This window comes from Eptesicus fuscus, chromosome 6 (assembly GCF_027574615.1).
Source record: "Eptesicus fuscus isolate TK198812 chromosome 6, DD_ASM_mEF_20220401, whole genome shotgun sequence".
In the NCBI taxonomy this organism is placed as follows: domain Eukaryota; kingdom Metazoa; phylum Chordata; class Mammalia; order Chiroptera; family Vespertilionidae; genus Eptesicus; species Eptesicus fuscus.
In genome coordinates this window covers 103,682,327-103,704,613 of record NC_072478.1, presented here as the reverse complement: position 1 = coordinate 103,704,613, position 22,287 = coordinate 103,682,327, and the positions used below count along the sequence as shown (strand labels likewise).

Sequence of the window (22,287 nt, the reverse complement as noted above, 5' to 3'; positions counted from 1 at the left end):
AGCTGCTTTGCCCCCAGTAGCTCCCACCTATGATTTTTTTCCATGTGAACTCGGGTTACAGTTTGTTTTTTTTAACCCCATTGTTATGTCCTTACTGGGTCGGCATTCAATTTTCTATTTAACGCAGGAAGACAGCCAGCTTTGTGTTACTGACTGCTCCTGTTCAAGAACTTGGTCTATCTTTGCATTTGTTCAAGTTTTCTGTGTCTTTCATAGTATTTTCAAGATTTCTTTGGACCTTGTACATTTTCTGTTAATTCCTGGCTGTTATTTTAAGATTAAAACTTTTTAAAGAGATGGAGGTTGACATTTTTTCAGGTCAAACGTTCTGGATCCTCAAACAGACGCTCCCTATTTAGGACGGCAAAGAAGCCCGAAGTTGGCAAGCAGATCGATCTGCCCGCGTGACCTTGGGCCCCTTTCACATCCTGCTTCTTGCTGGAAATTCCTATGCAATCGACAGTCTCCAATTGCATCTCTCTGCAAGTAGAGAAAACACAGCTCCCCTTTTCCCCCCCTTCCACACAGTCCCTTCTGACAAAGTGATCCAGTTCTAAGCCCGCCGGCTAGAAGCCTTCTTTGAGGCATAGGTGTGCGATCTGGGGACCCACAGTCCCAATAAAACTGCCAGCGCTGTTTTGTTCCCTTCGTCTTCCCCCACCGATCCTGAGGCTAGCTTTTGGTTCCTCCATCTGCTACGCTTGGGCTTCGGTTCTTCCTGGTTTTCAGATTCTAAGCCCTTTATTTCCCAACAGTGCCTGGGACACGGCCTGGTCCCTTAGAGATGAACATGGATCGTCTCACGTCGGCTGGGTCTGGGAGAGTCCCCTCCTCTAAGTCTAGTCTGATGACTCCCCGCCTCGCTGGGCCACTGAGAGCAGCCGCTGGGTTCCCTGACGGGACAGCACCTAGCGGGGGGCTTCATGGGCACCACCCTAGCCTTCTAGGACTGTAACTCCTTCTTGCTGTTCTGAACCTTCCCGTCGAGACACAAGGGTATTTCCCAACCAGTGTTTTCCTTGGCGGCTAAGGAGCTCTCCGGGTTCCCAATCAGCGTCGGTGAACTGCAGACCACTGCGTTAGTTTCCTGAGAACTGTACTGACCTGGCTCCCCCAGCTCCCGGTTCCTGGGCCATGGCAGAGGCTCCCGTGAGGGGCGGGCTCAAGAGGTCAGGTCCTGAGGCAGAACAAGTCGGTGCGAGGCCATGTCCGTTTGCTTCCTGACAGCCTCAGTGTCGCTCCAAAGGAGCAGAGGGCTTCTTCCAGGGCCCAGGCACACAGGCCTGTCAATTCTTCTCTGACACCCCGCTGGACGAGGCACCTGTGCCCTCACAAATACTTGGGTGGTGGTAACATGCCTAGAGCCCTCTCTGCGCATGTAACAACTCCCGTGTTGTTCTGCGATCCTGTTCACAGCTGCCCCGATCCTGTTCACAGCTGCCCCTGGGGTCTCGAGTCTCCTTGGAGCCCAGAACCTAGCAGAGGGCCTGGCAGAAGGAACACTCCGCTATGGTGGTGTTCACTCCCGTCCCGGCTCAGGCTCTGCGTATTCTCACTTAAATTATTAAACATACAAATGTTCGAGTGAGGAGAGACTCAAAATATTTTATTTCCCACAGAGAAATCACTTGCCCAAAGAATCGAAGAGAAATAAGTATAAACAAAACTATGTTCTGAGCTATGTTTATCAATACATCTACATAACAGCTCAATGTCCCTCAAGGTCCCCGCTGCCTCTAGCTGGGAATTCCCTTGCAGTGGGTTACCCTGAAGAGGACACGGTTACCTTGGTGAGCCTCGAAAAAGCCACAGAGACAGGAAGGGCGAAAACATGAGGCCAACAATTCAAAACCTTTTCATCTTATTTTTTTTTTATTTTAAATTACAAAGGATGTTGCATACACAGATGAGTCTGTATCTGACTAGAAGTGCCGAGGGGTTGGAAGGTGACAGAGAACAAAGGCAACATTGGAATTGCCTTTTCTTCTGAAAAGAAAAACTGCACAACTATTAACCAACATTTAATAGAATAAATTTTAAACAGCTCATGCGTCAACAAGATAAAATTCTTTCTAGACAAAAGACAAGACTGAATCCAATAAAGTTTCATAGCTCCAGTTGTGGGGGAGGGGGGAGGGGACAGGGGAACAAAACAACAGAATATGATAGCATTACAAACAGGATCCTATGTGGCTATGCAAGAGAGGTGGCCACATTACAGGAACAAATGCTTTGAATTCTTGCCCTTCCACTCCTGTGTGACTTCTTATGCGCGGTCAGCCCTAGCATCACTTAACCACCAACGCCAAGTTACAGGACAAACGCTAGGGACAGAAGGTGAAGAAGGCAGGCAGTGGAATACAGTGTCATAAAAACGTGCTGGGAAGGCAGATACAGTACACACACACACATTTCTGTTATTTGGTTCTGGGGGGGAAAAAAAGGGGGGGCAAAGGGCAAGACACAGTCATCAGTCCCGTCCCATCCACCCGGAATTTAATGAACTACATCACTGTGTTTACATGGTTATGAGAGAGGCAAACCTCGTTCACCTAGAACTTGGCACACGGAAATACCCGACTCAGGTTCTGCACTGGTCACCAACAAGTGTCCGGAATACTATTTGAAAGTAGTTTTAAGGTTCTATTCCATCACGACTACCCCCAAATCTTTCTTTTCTAAAGGAAAATGGCAGTTTGGCAGCATTCAGTTCCTAGGTGCAATGTCTACAACGTCAGTTTACTAAGCATGAGGGTTAAGGGTTATGCTTCAACACATAGCCCCGCCTGCCCATGGAAGCGTCCCGCGTTCAGTAGTACATTTCATCACCTTTCCCCCACATGCTTATTCCTTAAAATGAAACAACCATCCCTACCGCTGACGGTCATTGTTACATCCCAATGTGTTTGAAACAGTAAAAAAACATGGAGTCATCTTCTCATAATGCCCTTATTAAGATTACAAAGATTACAAAAGAACCCACAAGTATTACGGCACTGTGTGAGACGTATTTGTCATGATTCAAGGGAAGAACAAGACTGGAGTTTTGTGCAAAGTTGTGGAAATGGCCTCAGTTCCATGGGAAATGGTATTCCACAATAGACTTCACTAGAAGGATAACTGAAACCTTTTACTGTAACACTGAAAGCTTAATTCAATGCATTCTCAAAATTCAAGTTTCAAGATTTGGAGAGATGCTAACATTCTGTTACATAATGAACTAGAAAATACTTAGACAGAATTTCAGGAAGACTATATAAAGAAAGGGAACCTAAGTTTTTGTTAATTCCTGCTGAAGGCAACTTGAATTCGTCGCTTAGAAAGTGAACTAAATCTTAGCAGCTAAAATATTTTTAAATGTATGGAATAAAGAAAAGCACATCCATTCTTGACATTTTGGTGAATAAACTAACAGCTTTATTAATGAAGGCAAACATCAGATAATTGTATGAATAGTATATATAAAAAAGAAATCCAAACGAACAGCATTGTATTTCAAAAGTACTGCACTTCTGTTTCTTTTAAAGAGACTTATCTGTTTTATAAAACAAACAAAACGGGTACTCTTCTAAAAAATTCTGGAAAAATGAAAGAGTCAATTTCAAGCTGATGAACGGAACACACCTTTCTTTAAATGCAGACTATTGCGAAGGAGCAAATAAAGTCAAGCATCAGAAAGATGACGACAAATTCATGAAAGTCAGAAAAAAGGGATGTAGTGAAATTACCGCTAATCTTTCCCCCTCATATTCAAAGACCATTCAAAACTGGTCTTTCATACAAATATAAAATAACTCTAAAGAGAGGGAATTTGAAACCGTACCCATCTGAACTCCTTCATGATGTTTTTGTAATAGCTCTGATTCTCTTACCAAAAAGGTCAAAGTGAAAGACTGAGGAAGTGGAGGGAATGAAGACGTTTTGTTTTCATGTACAAGTAAGGCACAATATAAAGCCACATCATAATCTGTCATGAAGAATATAGGAAGGGACAAGAATCATACATGGTACAGTAGAACAAGCAATCGTATTGACTGAAATAGTGTGGCACCCAATTCAACACTCAGACAAGATCTTAACAAGAACAACTGGACAGCATGCTTTCATATGGAGACAAACTCTACAAAGATCCAGTGTATCGAAGACGAGGAAGAACGTTTTTGTGTGGTTGTTTTGTTTTGTTTTGAAATCATAGTAGTACTAGAGTCAACGTTCCTATCATTGCTTTTGGAACAAGGGGTTCAATGGAGGTGAATTCACAAAGCCTTCACTGAAAGTAGGATTCTGGACTTCATTATGACTATCCGGATACCATGTATGAACACAGAAGACCTTTAGAGAGCTCTTCTCTAACCGTCTTCACCCAAAACACATGCCACAATTTCAAAAACAGAACATGTATAATTGTTGGGGTTTTTACATTACCCTTATAAGATCTGTTTGTGTGATACACTAAACGGATATATTTAATGACAATAGAGGAAGCAGATTATTACTGGCATTAAAGTACAACCATTTCTAGACGGTTTTAAATGCCACAGAGTCCCCTGGTTAAAATGTAAAGCTGCACAGCTTGCCTATGTCATCTTTATGATAAAGTTAAACAGCAAGAGGATTTAACTTTCACTCTACATTTTACTGCCAGGTTTTTATTGAGATCAAGTATCGCTGCAGCATTCTGACCAGCCCAGATTTAGCAGCAAATGGCAGGAATCATATAAAATGCAATTTTTTTTTAACAAAGTGCTTTTCTAAGATATACATACATATATAAATAGGTACAAAATAAAGTGTCAACATTAAAAAGCTCAACTATTTAAAAGCTTTTAACTATTTAACTTAAGTAGTACATATAAAACACTGAAATGCAAGGATATGGAATCTACTAAACAGATTCAAAGTCTTTTTTGAAATGCAAGACCAAAAAATCAAATTCTGGTTTGCAGAGAGGAAAAAAGTATCAAAAACCAGAATTTCTAACAGAGCAGCTAGAAAGGGGCAATTTTATAAACCTCATCAGTTGAATCTCTATCATGAAGTGATTTTCACCTGATTGCAAAACTGCCAGATTTTGGAATACATTTTAATTTGCCAGACACAACCCGTCAAAACTTCATCCACTCCCAAGTTACAAACCTGTGCTTCGCCTTCTCCCAGGGAAAAAGGAAAAACTTTAAACAATGAACTTACATACCCTATTCAACCCTCGATCTGAGCTTACCATCTGTTCAGTGTGAATGCACTGAGCAGGTGCATTTCCACCACGCACACGGGAAATCCGGTGCATCCCAGTTCGTAATGTCAAAGAAGCTCGTTAAGCATCGCTCAGATGTCGCTGTGTGTTTTAGATCCAAACCTTTATAAGCTATAGCTTCATGTGCTGTCACTTACAAATGGGCGGGGGAAAGGTGAGTAAAAGAAAACGAAATACACTATACAGACAAAATATAACTGAAGAATAAATTCTCCTACGGGTAATGGAGAAATAGATACTCTCCCAGCAGCTAGGTCTGAAATTTTTGGTATTATTTTTTTCTGGCTAGGTAGGGATTTTTTTTTTAAGTATAGTTTTTTCAGAGTTCAAACCACAAGATTTGAGAATAAAACAGTAAGAGAGACAGGATGGAAAGATCTGTGGAAAGGTTTATAATGTTGCCTTGACAAAGAAATTTCTCCTCAAGAGGTAAAGCTTTAACATAGTTAAAACACTGACTAATGAAGCTGTTTTATGTGAGCAAAACAGAGCACCTAAAAACTAAATGTGTTAATATTTCTCAGTTCTAGAAACTATAAAAGAAGTCACATGTAAGTCTGAAGAAGCTAGTTTGAAAATACCTGTACAAAAATATAAAAATCTATAAATTTTTTGTTTTTGTTTTAAGCTTGTGTTGATCTTGAAAATATTACATGCACAATAATACATCAATTGGAAAAGTGGCAACTAAAGAATTAGATATTTTTAGCTTTTCTCTTTCTTTACATATATATATGTACATAATACAATAAAAATAATCTGTATTTTGGTTGTTTGGTGGAAGTATACTACAATAAGCTAAATAACTTTTAAATTTTCAAGGTCAAAAACTATTTTATCAATAGCTTACTAAAATGAAATATATTAAAATTTCCTACAATAAGTGCAGAAATAAAAAGACAGACATCTAAATGGCCACCAACTTATCTACTATGGAAGCGAACTAGAGGAACAGCAAAATAATATTTGTATGTGTAGATGCTCCTTCTGTAGATAATTGGACCCAAACAGAAATAAAATTCACAGTTCAGTAAGATCCCTAACCCTGACCTTTTCATTTTCTTTTTTTCTCCTTTTAGTCATACATTCATACAGTATCATGTAAGCTGTGCAAAACTTTACTTAGACTGGCAGTTTGCCATATCAGTTGCATTTGTCTTTGGTACAAAAAATAAAACAATCGCAATAATGTGCAAGTATTTGTCTTCTTCCGGTCAAGTACCGAAATATGAGTTTTCTAGAGCCATCTTTTTTTTTTGTTTTTTTTTGTTTTGTTTTTTTTATACAATACATAGACTCTGTGGCATATATCTACATTTCAACATAGTCTTATATACATTCAAAAAATCTGAAAAAGAGTTGCAACAAAAAAACATTTAAACCCCATAATTTTTCCATCTATATATCTTGTTTTTCCTCGTTAGGGTTTTCATCATACAAAATATTACCAGTTTTATAGTTTCCCCAAAATACAAGGCACAAAGAATATGCTTTTTTTCTTACTTGCACAGACATTATATATATATATGTGTATATATATATATTTGTATATATTTATATATACCATATTGAGCTCAGAAAATGAATACCTAATATGGCACACGGGCATGAGTGCTGGGTTGTGCCATGTACCAGTGACATTAATGGTTGTGGAAAATTAGAACAAAAAGCAATAATTCTAAAAACAATCTAAACTGTTTTTTTAAAAATGCTTCCTCAATTTTTTTTGTGTGGTTCAGAGCATAAACCTGCCACAATATATGGCATTTACTAATATCTTCACCCCTCCAAAATGTTTTTAACAGATTTTTGAAATCTGTATCTAAACATTCAGTTAAATATACGAGTTTCAATTCTGATGCCAGTAGCAGTTGTAACCATGGTTTATGCTCTGAAAATGCAATAATCAAGTATTTTGGATCATGCGTCACTTATGCTACTTAGTTCTTAAAACAATGTAACCTAATTGTAAATGTGTACATAATGCCAAACTGACATGCAAAACAGAATGAAATTTACAATGAATAACATAACAAACTCAGACATTGCTGACCAGTGGTCCAATGAGGCTGATTACACTTTTGATGCTGGTATCCTTAGTCCTACAAGGCCGCCGGTGGGATTGCCTTCTGCGGTCTTCTCTAACACTTGGTTAACAAATTCTGAGGTTTGCCCAGCAACTGGGAGACCTGAGGAAAAGAACAAAAAGGCACACTTACACACAGAAAGGAGAGGGCATTGGCGGGAGTGCGCTGGCCCTCAGCTGACAGGGGTCCCTGATGAGTGCTCTGCTCCTTGCTACTGCAGCCCAGAAAATAATTCCACAATTAAAATTGGAGCCCACAATTTTAAGATTAAAAGGGTCAAATCAAGGATGACCATAAAGAATAGTTAATCAACATTTTAAAGTGGGGTAGATAACAAGTAATAACAGCCCAAAAGACAAAAATGCAGAGCTTGCAAATTATCAGACCATACAAAAATGAAACTATAAAAATGGATCATACAGTGAATGACATGGAAAAGGCAAAAAAATAAAAAAGCCATATGAACAAATCCTAACAGATCTTTTGATGACAGAACTAAAACCGAACATATATCAAGAATAAAGATGAGCTAAACTCACCTATTGGAGAAAAACTGCCAGATTCACTAACCAAAAAAATCCATGTATGTATTATTCATAAAGATCTAAGAGTGAATTTTATGGTATGCAAATCAAAAATTAAATTAAAATTTAAATGTCTTTTTAAAAGAGATGTAGCTAATGTTCAGTGATGCAGAAAGATAGAAATTAAAAGGGTAGGCAACGGGATATCAAGCATATACAAATAAGTAGTAAGAAAGCTGCATTCCTGATTATGTCAGATGAGACTAAATCCACAATGATACATCATTAAGATCTAGCCGTAAGGAATCCTGTTCAAACGGCCCAGCATCCAAAAGCAAGACCACAGAAAACACGAGAAGACACTGAAGTACCTTAAAGGGGATTTGCTCAGTGCTACGTAATGTAGATGGACACCCCTACATAAATAAAACGGAAAAGAAGACAAGACCTAATTAAGAATATCTAATCGACATGTACTAGAATCTTGCTATAAAATAGAAAATACATCTTCTTTTCAAAAGTCTACAAAACATTTAAAATTGCAATGATAATTACAAAGAATTCAGAAAACAATTAAAATACGACATCAGAATTTATGAAATACAGCTAACATAGAGGTTGAAAGAAATTTCAAAGGCCTTTAATTGTTAATAATAAGAAAATAAAAATAAATGAATTAAGCATTTAACTGAAGAAATTAGAAAAACTAATAAATTCAAGAACTGGTTCTTTGGGAGATTAAGACATACTATAACTGACTCAAGAAATAAAGAACACAATAGGTATCAAATAAAAAATAAAAATGGAACACTAGCCACTGATAGAGAGGAAATTAAAAAACAAAGGCAATTTTAATACATTGGAGGGCATGGAGGAAGGGAATAATTTTCTAGGAATATATAAATTATCAAAACAGTCCAGAAGGTTTTAATCTGACAAATTATCATAGAGGACACAGGATGTTTCAAAGTTAATCACCAAAAAACACACTGGGCCAGATAGTCTCAAAGAGTGCTCTAACAAACTGTTAAGAAAAAGAAACTGTATCCTGGCCAGTTTGGCTCAGTGGATAGAGCATCGGCCTGCAGACCAAAGGGTCCCAGGTTTGATTCCAGTCAAGGGCACGTACCTCGGTTGCAGGCTCCTCCAGGCCTCGGCCCTGGTCAGGGCTTGTGCAAGAGGCAACCAATCGATGTGTTTTTCTCACATCAATGTTTCTCTCTGTCTTTCCCTTTTTCTTCTACTCTCCCTAAAAATCAATGAAAAAATACCCTCAGGTGAGGATTAACAAAAAATTAATTAATTAATTTTAAAAAAGAGGTCACCGGTTCGATTCCCAGTTAGGGCACATGCTCGGGTTGCAGGCTCGATTCCCAAAAGGGACATGCAGGAAGGAGGCAGCCAACTAATGTTTCTCTCTCTCCCTCTCCCTTGCTCTCAATAAAAAAAATCAATAAAAATATACTTGAACAAACAAACAAAAACCCCATCAGCCCATGGAAAATTTAAACAAGTGATAGGAACCCAAAATTCAAGAGATTGGGAAGAAACTACGAAAAGCTATAAAACCTGCGTGGTATCAACAATATCAATATTTGTGCGGGGTGAGTCAAAAGGAAGTAATGGACCCGAGAACAAAAGAAGTCTAAAACAGCTAACAGGTGAATCACTGGGAGGCACAGGAGGCCGCAGGAAAACAGCTGGAGCTCTAGAGTTTTAGTCCAACTGAACAGTGAGTACGGGGTGAGTGCAAGGAGCCCACAGTAAGATGAGAAGGGGCTGCAGTGTGTAGCCCGTGTGAACTCAGAAAACTGACCAGCCATGACTCCCTTGCAGGACAGGAGCCAGGGTGGATAAGAATGAAAACTGAGCAAGACAGGGACAATAGATAAGAAAGAGAGAAATGGTCCAAATAAAACGGGGAGGGATACAGAACAAGCAATCTCAGGAAGAAAGCTGCCGTGTGCACTAGTGGGACAGGCTGGCCCTGCCAGAGTTCCTCTTCTTGCCCTCACCTGACTGTGGCCTAGTGACACTCAAATGAATCAAATAAATCCCCGCACACCTTTGCTTTTGTACCACCTTGACCCCCATGAAAGGCACTTCCCTGGTTTGCTTCTCTCTCTGTCTCCTCCCCACCTGCTGGCTTCGGTGCTCCCTTAGACTCCGGCCATGTGGCCGCACTATGGCATGCAGTGACTTGTCTCTCTAGGATCAACTTTCTTTTCCTGCTCCTCTCCTGTGTCCTCTCTTGTGGCTGGACATGCATGACCATCTCATCAACAAATGCCATTTGTTTTACATTAACCGAAAACAGGGGATCCTGTGAAGTTTGAAGTTAGAAAAGCTATCACGAACAAAACTTACTTTTGAAAGTTAAAAAAAAACAAACTAACTTCACATACAAATAAATAACAGAAAAGTATCAAGGTTGAAATCCCATAAAAAGTTATTTTAAGACCAAAGAAAATAAGAAGATTGCTACAAATAATAAAAGTGTGCCTAAAAGGCATGAATAACCATAAAAAGGATGAAAACCATAACCCATTATTATTTCAAAATGAACCAGAAGACATTAAAGAAAATGATACAAGATATGAAAGAACAGCATAATGAGAAATAGAAAAACAGAAATAAGATGATAGAACTCAGAAAAGAATTAGAAATTTAAAAAAAAACTCTTGAAATTAAGGAAAAACTAAAAGGAACACAAGAGCAAATAAATGTAACAGATAATGCTTTTAAGAGAAACAGAGGTGAAGGGGAGAAAGAATGTTAACATTAAAAATAGGCAAAAATAGGCAAAGAAGAACCAACCCACAGGTAGTAAGTCCCTAAAGAAGAAAGTCGCCGAAACCGGTTTGGCTCCGTGGATAGAGCGTCAGCCTGCGGACTGAAGGGTCCTGGGTTCGATTCCGGTCAAGGGCATGTACCTTGGTTGAGGGCACATCCCCAGTATGGGGGTGTGCAGGAGGCAGCTGATCAGTGTTTCTCTCTCATCGATGTTTCTAGCTCTCTCTCTCTCTCTCTCTCTCTTCTTCTCTGTAAAAAAATCAATAAAATATATATTTTTTAAAAAATAAAGAAGAAAGCCAAAGCACGGGAGTGAGTCCTGAAGAGACTGGGCGCTGAGCTGGGCCGCGGCCCTGCCCGTGGTTCCGGAGGAAGCTTGTCCTTCCCAAAGTCAGAGCACTGACGACCTTGTCTTCAATTAAGGAAAACACACAGCTCTACCTTTGTCCCCCGGAGCACCCACCCCGTCCCGCTCTCTCCTCGCTGCTGCTAACGACAACATGACCTACTCCACGATTCAAAAGCTATTTTCATGTAATTAATGTATGCGCTCTTGTTTAGAAATGCCTGACTTAAAGAGAAAAAAAATAAAGAGATTGGAAACTGCATACTGAAAGAGCACACTGCACACGAGAATAGCAACCTAAAATTACCAATGCCAAGATACAGGCTAGTAAAACGACTGCGATTTAAAGAAAAAGAAAAAAATCCTGTCGACTTCTGGGCAAAAATAGCAAATGACTTATAAAGAAAAAAATTAGGCAATTATTAGCTTTCCAATAGCAACACTTGGTGCCAGAGAAAAATGGAGAAACATATTTAACATACTCAAAGAAAGAAAATATGAGTCAAGGATTTTGTATCTGGTACAACTGACTTTTAGATGTAAAGGGAATACACAAACTTATCAACATAGAAGGCCTTTAAATTAAAAAATAAGAAGGCAAAAAGAAATTTTTCTTATAGTACTAAATTCCTCCCTTTACTTATCAAAGACTGAAAAGCGTTTTGGAGCACAAGAAACAGAAGACAGAAATGCACCGGAAGAATATAAAACAAATGCCGTTAAACAAAGAACATGTAATGTAGCCGAAGCAATTGTATGATGCCTCAGGGTCCTCATGACTGCGCTCTGCCTCAAGCCCAGGGATGCTCCTGATCTGTGAGTGATCTGCTTCGGTGCCAGCGTTCCCACGTCTATGCCTGTGTTAGCTACCCCTGCTCTCCCGGTCAGGTAGCGCTGTGCCTGACTTCAGGATGCAGACCTCTGTTCCTCCCCATCTATAATAATAAAAGCATAATATGCTAATGACACCGGACGACCCTCCGGACGAAGCCGAGGCCCCCAGCCGCAGTGGCAGGCAGGGAGACAGCAGAGGCCCCTGGCGCCACAGCCGAGGCAGAGGTGGCCGCCGTGGTGGTGGGGGCCCAGGCAGCCTCCGTGGCAGCGGGGGGCCGAGCCCCTTGCATGAATTTCGTGCATCGGGCTTCCCGTGTTATATAATCTGTTCAGGAATGGAACTCAGGCAGTCAAGTTGGTTAGAATCCTGTGGAGTGTATTAGGGTAAACGAATAGGTAAGCACCTCAACTACCGTATAAACTGCAGGCCTGACAGCTCAGAGATCTTTGTTTTCCTTTTCCCCAGAGAAAGTTAAGATTGCTAGAAGTTTTTCTTCCTTAAGAGTTAAAATAGTTCAGTGATGAGATCTAAGTACAACATGTGGTAATGGGCAGTCGGTGTTGATGAATGATAAATCTCAAAGGACAAAACCAGGCAGGCAAGCAATGATTCTCTCATCATCAATGTTTCTATTTCTCACTTCCTCTCCCTTCCTCTCTGAAATCAGTAAAAATGTATTTAAAAATAAAATATTTAAAGAGAAAAAACTACTTGTAACAGAGTAACTACAATGAGATCACTTGAGTTTTTTCTTATCCTCTTGAAGCATACATTTTACACTACATGTTATTATTGTTATTAATTATCCAATATCCTTCTTACCAAGAGTATCTTTAATGAGGATTTCAAGCTTCTGCCCCATGTTGGGTCCTTTCTCCTCTCTTGGATTCTGAACTCGGTTTACAATCTCTTGCTTGATGGAGTTGATTACAAACAATAAATTATCTGTAAGACAGAACAAGATACTTGGAGTGTGTCACTAACATAGAAGAATTTTCTTTTAGTTATGTAATAACAGATATTCAATTAAAAAATGGAAAATGTTTAAGAAAATCTTAAGCAGTGATAGTTATAAGCTTTCTTATCCAAGCAGACTAATTTCAAATGATGTGCCACTTTTTTAAAATTTACTTTTATTGATTTCAGAGAAGAAGGGAGAGGGAGAGAGAGATAGAAACATCAATGATGAGAGAGAATTATTGATTGGCTGCCTCTTGCATGCCCCCCACTGGGGACCGAGCCCGCAACCCAGGAATGTGCCCTTGACCAGAAGGGAACCCAGGACCCTTCAGTCTGCAGGCCAATGCCTATCCACAGAGCCAAACCAACTAGGGCTGATGTGCCACTTTTGATAAAACACTGCAGACATGTATCAATGTCCACTATCCTGTAAGCAACTTGCCCTATTTGTCCTCATAGCTTTAAGACCTATGACAGTGCCTGCTATATCGATTCATAAAATCTTAGTAAATGTTCATTAAATAAATCCAAGTCCTTCAAAGACTAAAGCTTTAAGAACTAATTTCCCTATCTTAAAAAGCTTAAAGAGAAAGAGCAGAATTAACCAAAAGTAAATAGAAGGAGGAAAACAATAAAGATAATAGCAGAAATCAATGAAGCTGAACACAAACATAAAACACCAAGAAAGTTAACAAAGCCTAAAGCTGGTTCTTTGAAAACACCAACAAAATGGATACCACCTCCTACCCCCAACCCCCATCCCCAGCTAGACTGATCGATTATCTATATCTAGAATGAAAAAGGGGTTATTACTTCAGAATCTAGAGCCGTTAAAAGGATAATAAGAAAATGCTGTGCCAACAAATTTAACAACTTGGATGAAATGGAGAAATTTCTTGAAAACAAGAAGAAATGGAAAATCTAACAGCCTATTTCTAGTAAGGAGTTGAATTTATCAAAAAATATTCCCTCCCCAAAAAACAGGTGGTTTTAATGGCAAATTCTATCAAACATACAATGAAGAAATAAAATTGATCTTTTAAGTTTTTTAAAAAGATAAAGATTATGGTTCAATTCATTTCATAAGGCAAGTATAGCCCAAAACCTAAACCTGACAAAGACATTATAAAAAAGAAAAGTTATAGACTAATATTCCTCTTGAATATAGACACAAAAATCTTTAACAAATTATTTGCAATAGACTCTACTATAAAAAGGAAAATACACCATAACCAAGTAGAGTTTATTAGTAATGCAAGGTTGGTTTAATATTTAAAAATCAGTTAATGTAATTCACCATATTAACAGGTGAATATGTGATATATTAGTAGGAAAAAAAGGATAATACAACATGATTATTCTAATAAATGCAAAAAAATCCCTTATATGAGAATATTAAATAGCTACTCATGATCAATGAAACTAGGGGAAAAAATTCAACTTACTCCAAATGATAGCAGCATCTCATCTACAAAAAAAAAAAGCCTACAGCTGACATCATAATTAAAGGTGAAAAGTTCCTCATCCCCACCCCAAAATTGCAAACAAAGTAATCACCACTTGTACTCAATGTCCTAGACATTGCAATAAGGCAATGAAAATAAATAAAAGGCATAAAGATCAGAATGGAAGAAATAAAACCTTCCCTATTTAGCCCTGGCTGGTGTGGCTCAGTTGGCTGGAGCATCGTCCCATACACCGAAAGGTTGAGGGTTTGATCCCCGGTTGAGGTGCAGTTCTCTCTCACATCAATGTGTTTTTCTCTCTCTCCCTTCCCTTCTCTATAAAGTCAATAAAAACATATCCTCTGGTGCAGATTAAAAAACACACAACCTTTTCCTATTTGAGAATGATAATTGCTTCAATAAAAATCCCAGAGCATCTACATACCTACTACTAGAACTGATAAACAAATTTAGCAAGATAAGATATAAGAATAATACTAAAAAATCCATTTCATATGCATTTATAATCAGCAAAGAGTTTGAAAATAAAGTTTCAAAAATAATTCCATTTACAGCAGTACCAAAAAAATATAAAATACCCAGGAGTAAATCTCACAAAAGATGTTCAAGTTCAAGCACTCCATACTGAAAATGATAAAAGAAGGTATAGAGAAATTAAAGAAGACTTAACTAGATGGAAAGAGATACCAAGTTAATGGATTGGAAAACTCCATTTTGTTAAGATGGTAATTCTCTCCAAATTGATTCACACACTCAAAGCAATCCAAATCAAATTTCACTAAGCTTTTTTTAAGAAGGTGATACATAAATTCTAAAATTTATATGGTCATGCAAAGGACCTAGAATAACCAAAACAACTTTGAAAGGAAAGAACAAAATTGGAGGACTAGCAAGGACTAACACTACCTGACTTTAAGATTTACTATAAAATACAGTAATTAAGATTGTTTACATAAAATAAAGATAGACAAATAGATCAATGGAACAGAATACAGAGTTTAGAAGTAGACCCATACATACCTGGTCAATTGATTTAACAAATGCAAAAATATATAGCCACAGAGATGTATATAATTATGGATAAATACATTAACCAAACAACACAGAGATAGATGCCAACATGTGTCCAAAGAAACATAGACTCAGAAGGCTCTCAGTGGCCCACCACATCTCCCTGCAGTGTGAGCCAGCTGGGTTCTAAAAGACATACAAATGCCATGACATTACAGTAATTCCATCTATACATATTCACAGAGCTCAACTCAAAATGCTTCAACAGCAAGAAAGAATAGTAGGAACTTCCATTCCAAGAAGCCAACTATTGTTTCATCTAATTCATTTACCTTGATTAGAGTGGCCATTAATAAATAACAACATCAGTTCGTTTAACAAGTTATAAACTTCACAGTTGGAAATCCTCTTCCTGCCCTCACAAATGGAAACAAGATCATCAAGATCAAGGATGAAGAAAAACTACACAAAGTTTATGAGCATCTATGTGCCAGACATCATGCTGGACTTAAGAAAATCTCGAGACACAAATAATAATTAATCATTTTGCCACTGTTCCACTTTCTGATACAACTTGGTCAAAAGCTACACAGTGAAGTTGACAATTTTAGAGGCAAAGGAACATGCAAACTCTGATCCCAAGCTTACGGAACAGGAACAGAGCAAGGGGGAAAGAGGAACACAGCCCAAGCCAGAGCTTTCTAACCCCCTAGTGTGCTATCAAGGGTTCTAGGAGTGTGAGAACGGTCCTCTCCGCCCACAGAGGCCTTTTCCTGTGAGTAGGGTACCCTCTTATATTCCAGGATGCCTTGGAGATGATAATTCTCGACATGTGCCATGATGTGAAAGATTGGGAAGTACTGATTTAAACCAATGATTCCCAAAATACGCTAGGAAGGTTGCATAAGAGTAACCAAGATGGTGTTAAAAATGTCAATTCCTGGTTCTCCTTGCACAGATTAAAATTCAGAGGATCTGGGAAGAAGTCTAGGATTCTGTATTTCAACACTTACAGAGACAAATCCAATGAGCAGTCAACCTTGTAAAAACCAGAGATCTAAACTATCCATTCAAAGGCTAAAATAAACAGTAGTCAATACATTTGGCTAACCCAGCATCACCACTATAAAAGTAAGAAATTACTATGCTCACAAGTAAATGAGCTCCTCAGGGCAGAGATGAGATCTGACTGGGAAGCCCCAGATGGAGACGCTCACACTAGGACAGGAGTGAGTAAGAAGAGCATGTAGCTTACTGAATGGATTAACAAAAAGGAGGCTGGCCTAAAACTGGGCAGAATACAGGGAAAGCAAAAAACCTAAGAAAAAGAGTGGTCAGCAAAGTAACAGGAGGTTAATCAAATTCTTAAAGGTGTAGGTTTACCATATTCTGTGTTGAGGCCCCATAATTTCACTTTATTAGCTTCATACTGAGCTTTTTTCTTTAACCGACAAGCCCTGTGAAAGGAAGAAACAATTAGTTCACTTTTTTTAAGTGAACATTCAGAACATACTTCTCTTTATTGCTGTCAGACATTTTCTAATAGTAACCAAAAATCACTGCCTAATGACAGTAACTCATTTACCAAAAACCCACAATATAATAATTTATCCAAACTGATTTTAAAAAAATTTTAAGCATATTCAAAAATAAAGCCCTCATATATTGCTGGTGGGGATGTAAAATAGGACATATAGCTACTTTGAAAGTAGTAACTTTTTAAAAATTTGCTTTATTACTTTGGAGATAACTACTTAGACAGTTTTTCTTATAAAATTAAACATACACTCCTGGGTATTTACCCTACAGCAGTGATGGCGAACCTATGACATGCGTGTCAGCACTGACACGCGTAGCCATTTCTGATGACACGTGGCCGCTGAGGCAGCCGCATGCCGAGGATGAAACATTTGCTGCTCCTGAGGATGAAACATTTGCGAAATAATGTTTTTCCCTCAAAGTGACACACTACCCGAGTTATGCTCAGTTTTCTGGCGAAGTCTGACACACCAAGCTCAAAAGGTTGCCCATCACTGCCCTAGAGAGATGAAAACTTATGTTCACACAAACACCTCCAAGTGAATGTTTATGGTGGCTTTACTCATAATTGCCCCAAACTGGAAACAACCCAAGTGTCCTTCAACTGGTGAATGGATAAACTGTATAGTACATCCCGACAAAGGAATACTACTCAGCAATTCAAAGGAACAAACTATTACTCCGCACAGCAACACGGATGAATGTCAAATGCATCATGTTGAACCAAAGAACTCAAGAGTCAAAAGGCTATCTGCAGTATGACTCCACCCCTATGACCTTCTAGAAACTACAAATAAAACACAGATCGGTGGTGGTGAGGGGTAAGGGTGGGAGAAGGGTTTACGAAGGACCATGAGGACATTTTTTAAGGTAATGAAAATGTTCAATATCTTGATTGTGGTGGTGCTTATATGATCAGTGTGTTTGTCAAAACTCATAGAAGTGTACATTAAAAGGGGAGAATTTTAATTACTACAAAATAAAGAAAGCACGAGGCTATGGTAAAAATTTTCATTGTTGTATTAGACTTGAGTCCATTTGCATCTCCCTTTTAAAAACTTTTTCCATCAAGCATCAACAGGGCCTTTTACTTTCAAAGGAAAAATTGTAATTTCTCGAAGTATTTATAAAAGTCCATTTCTGAATAAATGCTTGAGGGTCACATGAGCTTCTACACAAGCTCGCTGCAAGGCTAGCCTCACCTCCTGGACTTCACTCACACGAATGAGCAGGACCAGCACTTACCTGGAGGCCAGCTTGTTCTTCTCCTTCCTTGACCGTGGCCGGGCAGTTAAGGGGAGCTCACTGACTGGGGTCAGGTCACTGATCACTTTGTTCAGTTTCCGCAGCTCATTGCCTATCTGCAGCAGCTTTTTAGGGTTGGGAGTCAGGTCTTCTACGTCAGTTCTCCGTGACTTCTTTACTGCGTATTTTCCTTTAGATGGTTTAAAAGAAGATTAAGTTACACCATCTTATTTAACGAGAGATACATTTTCTACAGCCATATTTTAAAACCACATCTCCCACACCCCCCTTTTCTTGTCCAGAAGTCTTGGCATGTTTCAGAAGTCTCAGAATGTTAACACCCTATGCTAGAACCACTAGCCTTCTCTCTTTCCCACTCACTCTGTGACTGCAAGAAATGGGGGGGATATGATGCAGCTCAAGCCTTTTCCATTCCTTCTCAACTCTAGGTTTCCAGCCCCAGTATGACAGATTCTTATTATTTGCATGGCAGTGAAAAGCATCTCAAACTTTAGGACTGGAGTGCAAGTTCACCTGCACAGAAAAATCAGGGCTAGGGTGTAATACCGCATATGGTCAGAAAAAGATTTTGGAGATTTTAGATGCTTTATGCTCTGACTGAAAATGTGTCAGATTATATAGTCTTGTGTTGGACTGAAAAGTCCATCAAGTAAGGGTTGCCTTTTTTGAAAGGTCGTCTTCGGTTAGTTCGGTTTATAACTCACAGAAGATCCAGGGCTCCTGCCCGATCACTGCAGGCATGAGGGATGGCTCTGTCCTCAGAACCACCACACAACTTTCCTAGTGCCCTCCACATGCTTTCGGGACCTATGTATTGGTCCTGTCTTTTCAATGAGGTAGAAAAATTGATCTGAAGGCAAAAACTGGGTTTTTATTCATTGAGAGACAGTCAAGTACAGGCCTGGGTACCAGGGAAAATGAGGCACACGCATACTTCTGATCCAATTCCAGGGTCAAAAATGCTTAGCAACTGAAGTCTGCAGCATGAGTGATTATTAAACTGTACTGAGCACCAATCTTACTAATGCCCTCCACTATGGGTTAATGTCAAAGTATGGAACAGATTTTGGATTAACATAAAAATCACATTTTTGCAGAAGGAATTCTATTTAATTACATCGCCCTGGGTTCACAATTCGAAATTTGACCTACCTAAGATTGTAAGTTTCTCTCAACCCTTATTTCCCACTCTTCTCTCTCCATTCCTTTTCATACAACTATTTTTCCTTTCTTTTCCTCCCCCTCCTCTTTGATCCACCACTGTGTGGATCCCAATCTCCCGTTGATATTAGGCCTGGAGACTGAATGAGAATGAAAGTGAGTGCTGGAGCCCGTTCTCTTTCTTCCCAACCCTGTGGTTTATAGCAACTGTGACAGGTCAGGAATGAGAGCTTCCTAATCATTTCCTGGAAGCAACTAGGAATGAAATCACTTTGCACAGGCTTGCCTCCCTGTTTAGGTAACGGTTCTCAGCCCTGGTCAAGCTGTGCAAACACAGCAGCTCTACTGCTTCGCTCTCCCGTTTGCTAGGAAGGGTTGAACATCTACATACAATGATTAGACAGGGTTTAGTATCTATGCAAAGTGACACAAAACATTTGATCACAATACCCTCTTACCATGATGTAAGCCATTTTTCTGATACACATTACTTGGCAAGGTGTCTCGGTTCCATTCGGATGGCCTTAGCATCCTCTCTTGCTGTGATGGTGTGAGCTGTTCACTGTACTCCCAGAAGTACCTTCTTTTACCTCTCTTCCGAGAGGATACCGAAGTCATCTCCTTCAAGTCTTCCACGGAATCATTTTCATAGCCTTAAAAAAAAGAAAGCCCCCCACCCCAATTTTTTTAAGTGCACAGATTTCAATAAACCAATCAGGACAAAAAGATCCTTCTATTTGTCACTTGAAACGTTTCCTTTCATCTGAAAACATCATTGCTTATCACTGGCATGTCAAAAATTATAAACCAGGTCTATAAAATACCTTTTCATACAGAAATCTCTAACTCATAAAATATTCAGACAGAGATAAAAAACATAGATAACTACACTATCTTCTTGGTGTTTCTCTTTGGTTTTTATAAGTTAATATATGACACTCTGTATCTTCACATAGGATTGAGAGAATGAAATACAGCTACAGAAATGTCAAAAGCACCATGAGATAATGGTACTTAGCCACTATACTGTGATCTTAAAATGTCTTCTTTTTAATATCAATGCCTCTGAAACACCCCAACAGAAAGCTGTGTGCATTTCTGGGGTGATATCCTACTAGGCAGAATTTTGTGAGGCAGCAGTGCCTCCCACCCCACCCCTTTTGTAAAAGTACACAAATGGCAGTTCTCACATAGGCTATTAAAAGCGTATATGCCGTGCTCGCTTTGGCAGCACATATACTAAAACTGATACGATACAGAGAAGATTAACATGGCCCCTGCGCAAGGATGACATGCAAATTCGTGAAGCTTTCCATATTAAAAACAAACAAACAAAAAAACATATATGCCTATTCTAATGTTTTACTGGAAACAATCTGCATTTACTTCATTTTTTAAGAAGTTGTTTTCCTTACTAATAGGAAATTTCAGAAAATACGTAATTCTGAGCTGCTAGAACGACTGGTCAGTCCCAATACAGGCTGCCCTGTCAATCTCGCATACCCTCAGAGAATGCCCACCGGGTATGTATTCCATGCACTAGGGCTAGGTACCTGGGGTGATGCGGATGGGTCATGCACAGGATGTCCACAACCCTAAACCTAAGGTAGCCACAAGAAATTGGGCTGCACTGGCCAAGCAAAATGACCACTTTCCCTACTAAAAATGTGACTCCTCTGGAACGGACACTAAGAAAGTGATGACATCTGAGCGTTTGGGATGGGGGAGGGGGAGGTTAGGATTTTACCAGGTTTTGCTCAGATTAAGAATTAAGACTATGATTCCATTTACATGACATTCTAGAAAAGGCAACATTATAGGGACAAAGTGATTGCCAGGAGCTGGGGGTGGAGGGAGGGACTAACTATAAAGAAACGAGAGAAACGGGGGGTGGGGGGCGGGGGGCGGGGGGTGTGATTACATTATGACATGCACTTTGTGAAAACTCACTGAAGGGTGAGGTGCACAAAGGGAATGGATTTTACTGTGTGAAAATTATGCCTCAATACACATGACCTTTAAAAGAGAATCAGATGGAAGCAGCAAATGATTTCGAGGCAACAGTCAGGACAAGTGCAGGACAGCATTAGAGTGCACCTGTGGTTCTTCAGAACACTATGGCAGGCAGTGGGACTGCAAACCTTAGGTTCTTTTATAAGAAATAATGCACAAGTTCAGCAACACAATAATTTCTAGAAGTCCAATTTTTAAAAATTGTTATATAGCTTTGGCCTTTTTACTTGTGTGAATGCTTTGCTTCAAACGGAAGGATTTTATCTTGTTCCCAGTTTTCCACGTAGCTTTGGAAAAGACGCAAGGGCCACACTGTGCCACCTGAAATGGCCTTTGTAACAAGGCCCTTGCCCAGGCCAACCCAAAATTACTGGCTCGCAGAGATTACCCTCATATGCCTACGAACACCGAACACTGGCAGATGGACCAACCCAAACACTCCCATCTTCCCACCAACATCAAGAACTGGTATTCCACATTTAAGTCTATTCCAGTCCCAAGCATCAGGCGGACATCTTTATATACAACTTCCTCAGATGGTGGTGGTTACGTGCACTTGTGAGAGCTCACAGAATTGTGGACTTAAAGGGGTGAACCCATGTCCCCAACATTATCTGATATGTTCCCTTAGCTAGCAACTTGTCCTTACATATTTCACTCACAGATACTTCATTTGAGCCTTATAAGAACCTGATAGGAAAATATCATTAGCCCCCTTTTCACAAAGAAACACACTCATGGAGGGTTTAATTGGGCAGAGCCTGGGACTGACTGAGGCCCCAAGACTTAAGGAGTTTAGCTCCAAGTGAATGTCTCACTTTCCCTGTGCCTCTCCAGTTAAAATGTCTAAATGGATTTTTTTCATATACAATCCATATTAAATTCAAAAAGTCATGAAGATTTTTATTTCTTCTATCCCACCCAAATTAGTTACCAGTTTTATTTACTTTATATATGTTGTCTTTTTTTTAAGTACTTAAAGGATCATCAGTTTTCTTTGACCTAGTATTGTCACATTTTCTTTTTTAAAAA

At 39.3% G+C, this 22,287-nt stretch overlaps 1 protein-coding gene and 1 non-coding gene across 4 annotated transcripts in view; one reads left to right on the top strand and one right to left on the bottom strand.

Annotated features, from left to right (window-relative positions):
* Positions 1–1,851: 1,851 nt before the first annotated feature.
* The window catches only part of CREBRF (CREB3 regulatory factor), a 45,641-nt gene continuing 25,205 nt past the window's right edge, over positions 1,852–22,287 (bottom strand). The window contains exons 5-10 of one of the 3 annotated variants that reach the window (XM_054718153.1): positions 19,701–19,895; positions 18,061–18,250; positions 16,660–16,733; positions 12,662–12,784; positions 7,474–7,555; positions 1,852–2,324 (exon numbers count right to left, since the gene is read on the bottom strand). In XM_054718153.1, the coding sequence (XP_054574128.1) occupies positions 2,267–2,324; positions 7,474–7,555; positions 12,662–12,784; positions 16,660–16,733; positions 18,061–18,250; positions 19,701–19,895 (722 nt within the window). In that variant the 3' untranslated portion in view covers positions 1,852–2,266. Of the gene's footprint in view, positions 2,325–7,307; positions 7,444–7,473; positions 7,556–12,661; positions 12,785–16,659; positions 16,734–18,060; positions 18,251–19,700; positions 19,896–22,287 lie in introns of all 3 variants that reach the window. The other 2 variants (XM_028154573.2, XM_028154575.2) reach the window with 2 other exon arrangements.
* Positions 20,458–20,564, top strand: LOC114233790 (U6 spliceosomal RNA). Its single transcript, XR_003619938.1, has one exon. It is a non-coding gene; the product is annotated as a U6 spliceosomal RNA (small nuclear RNA).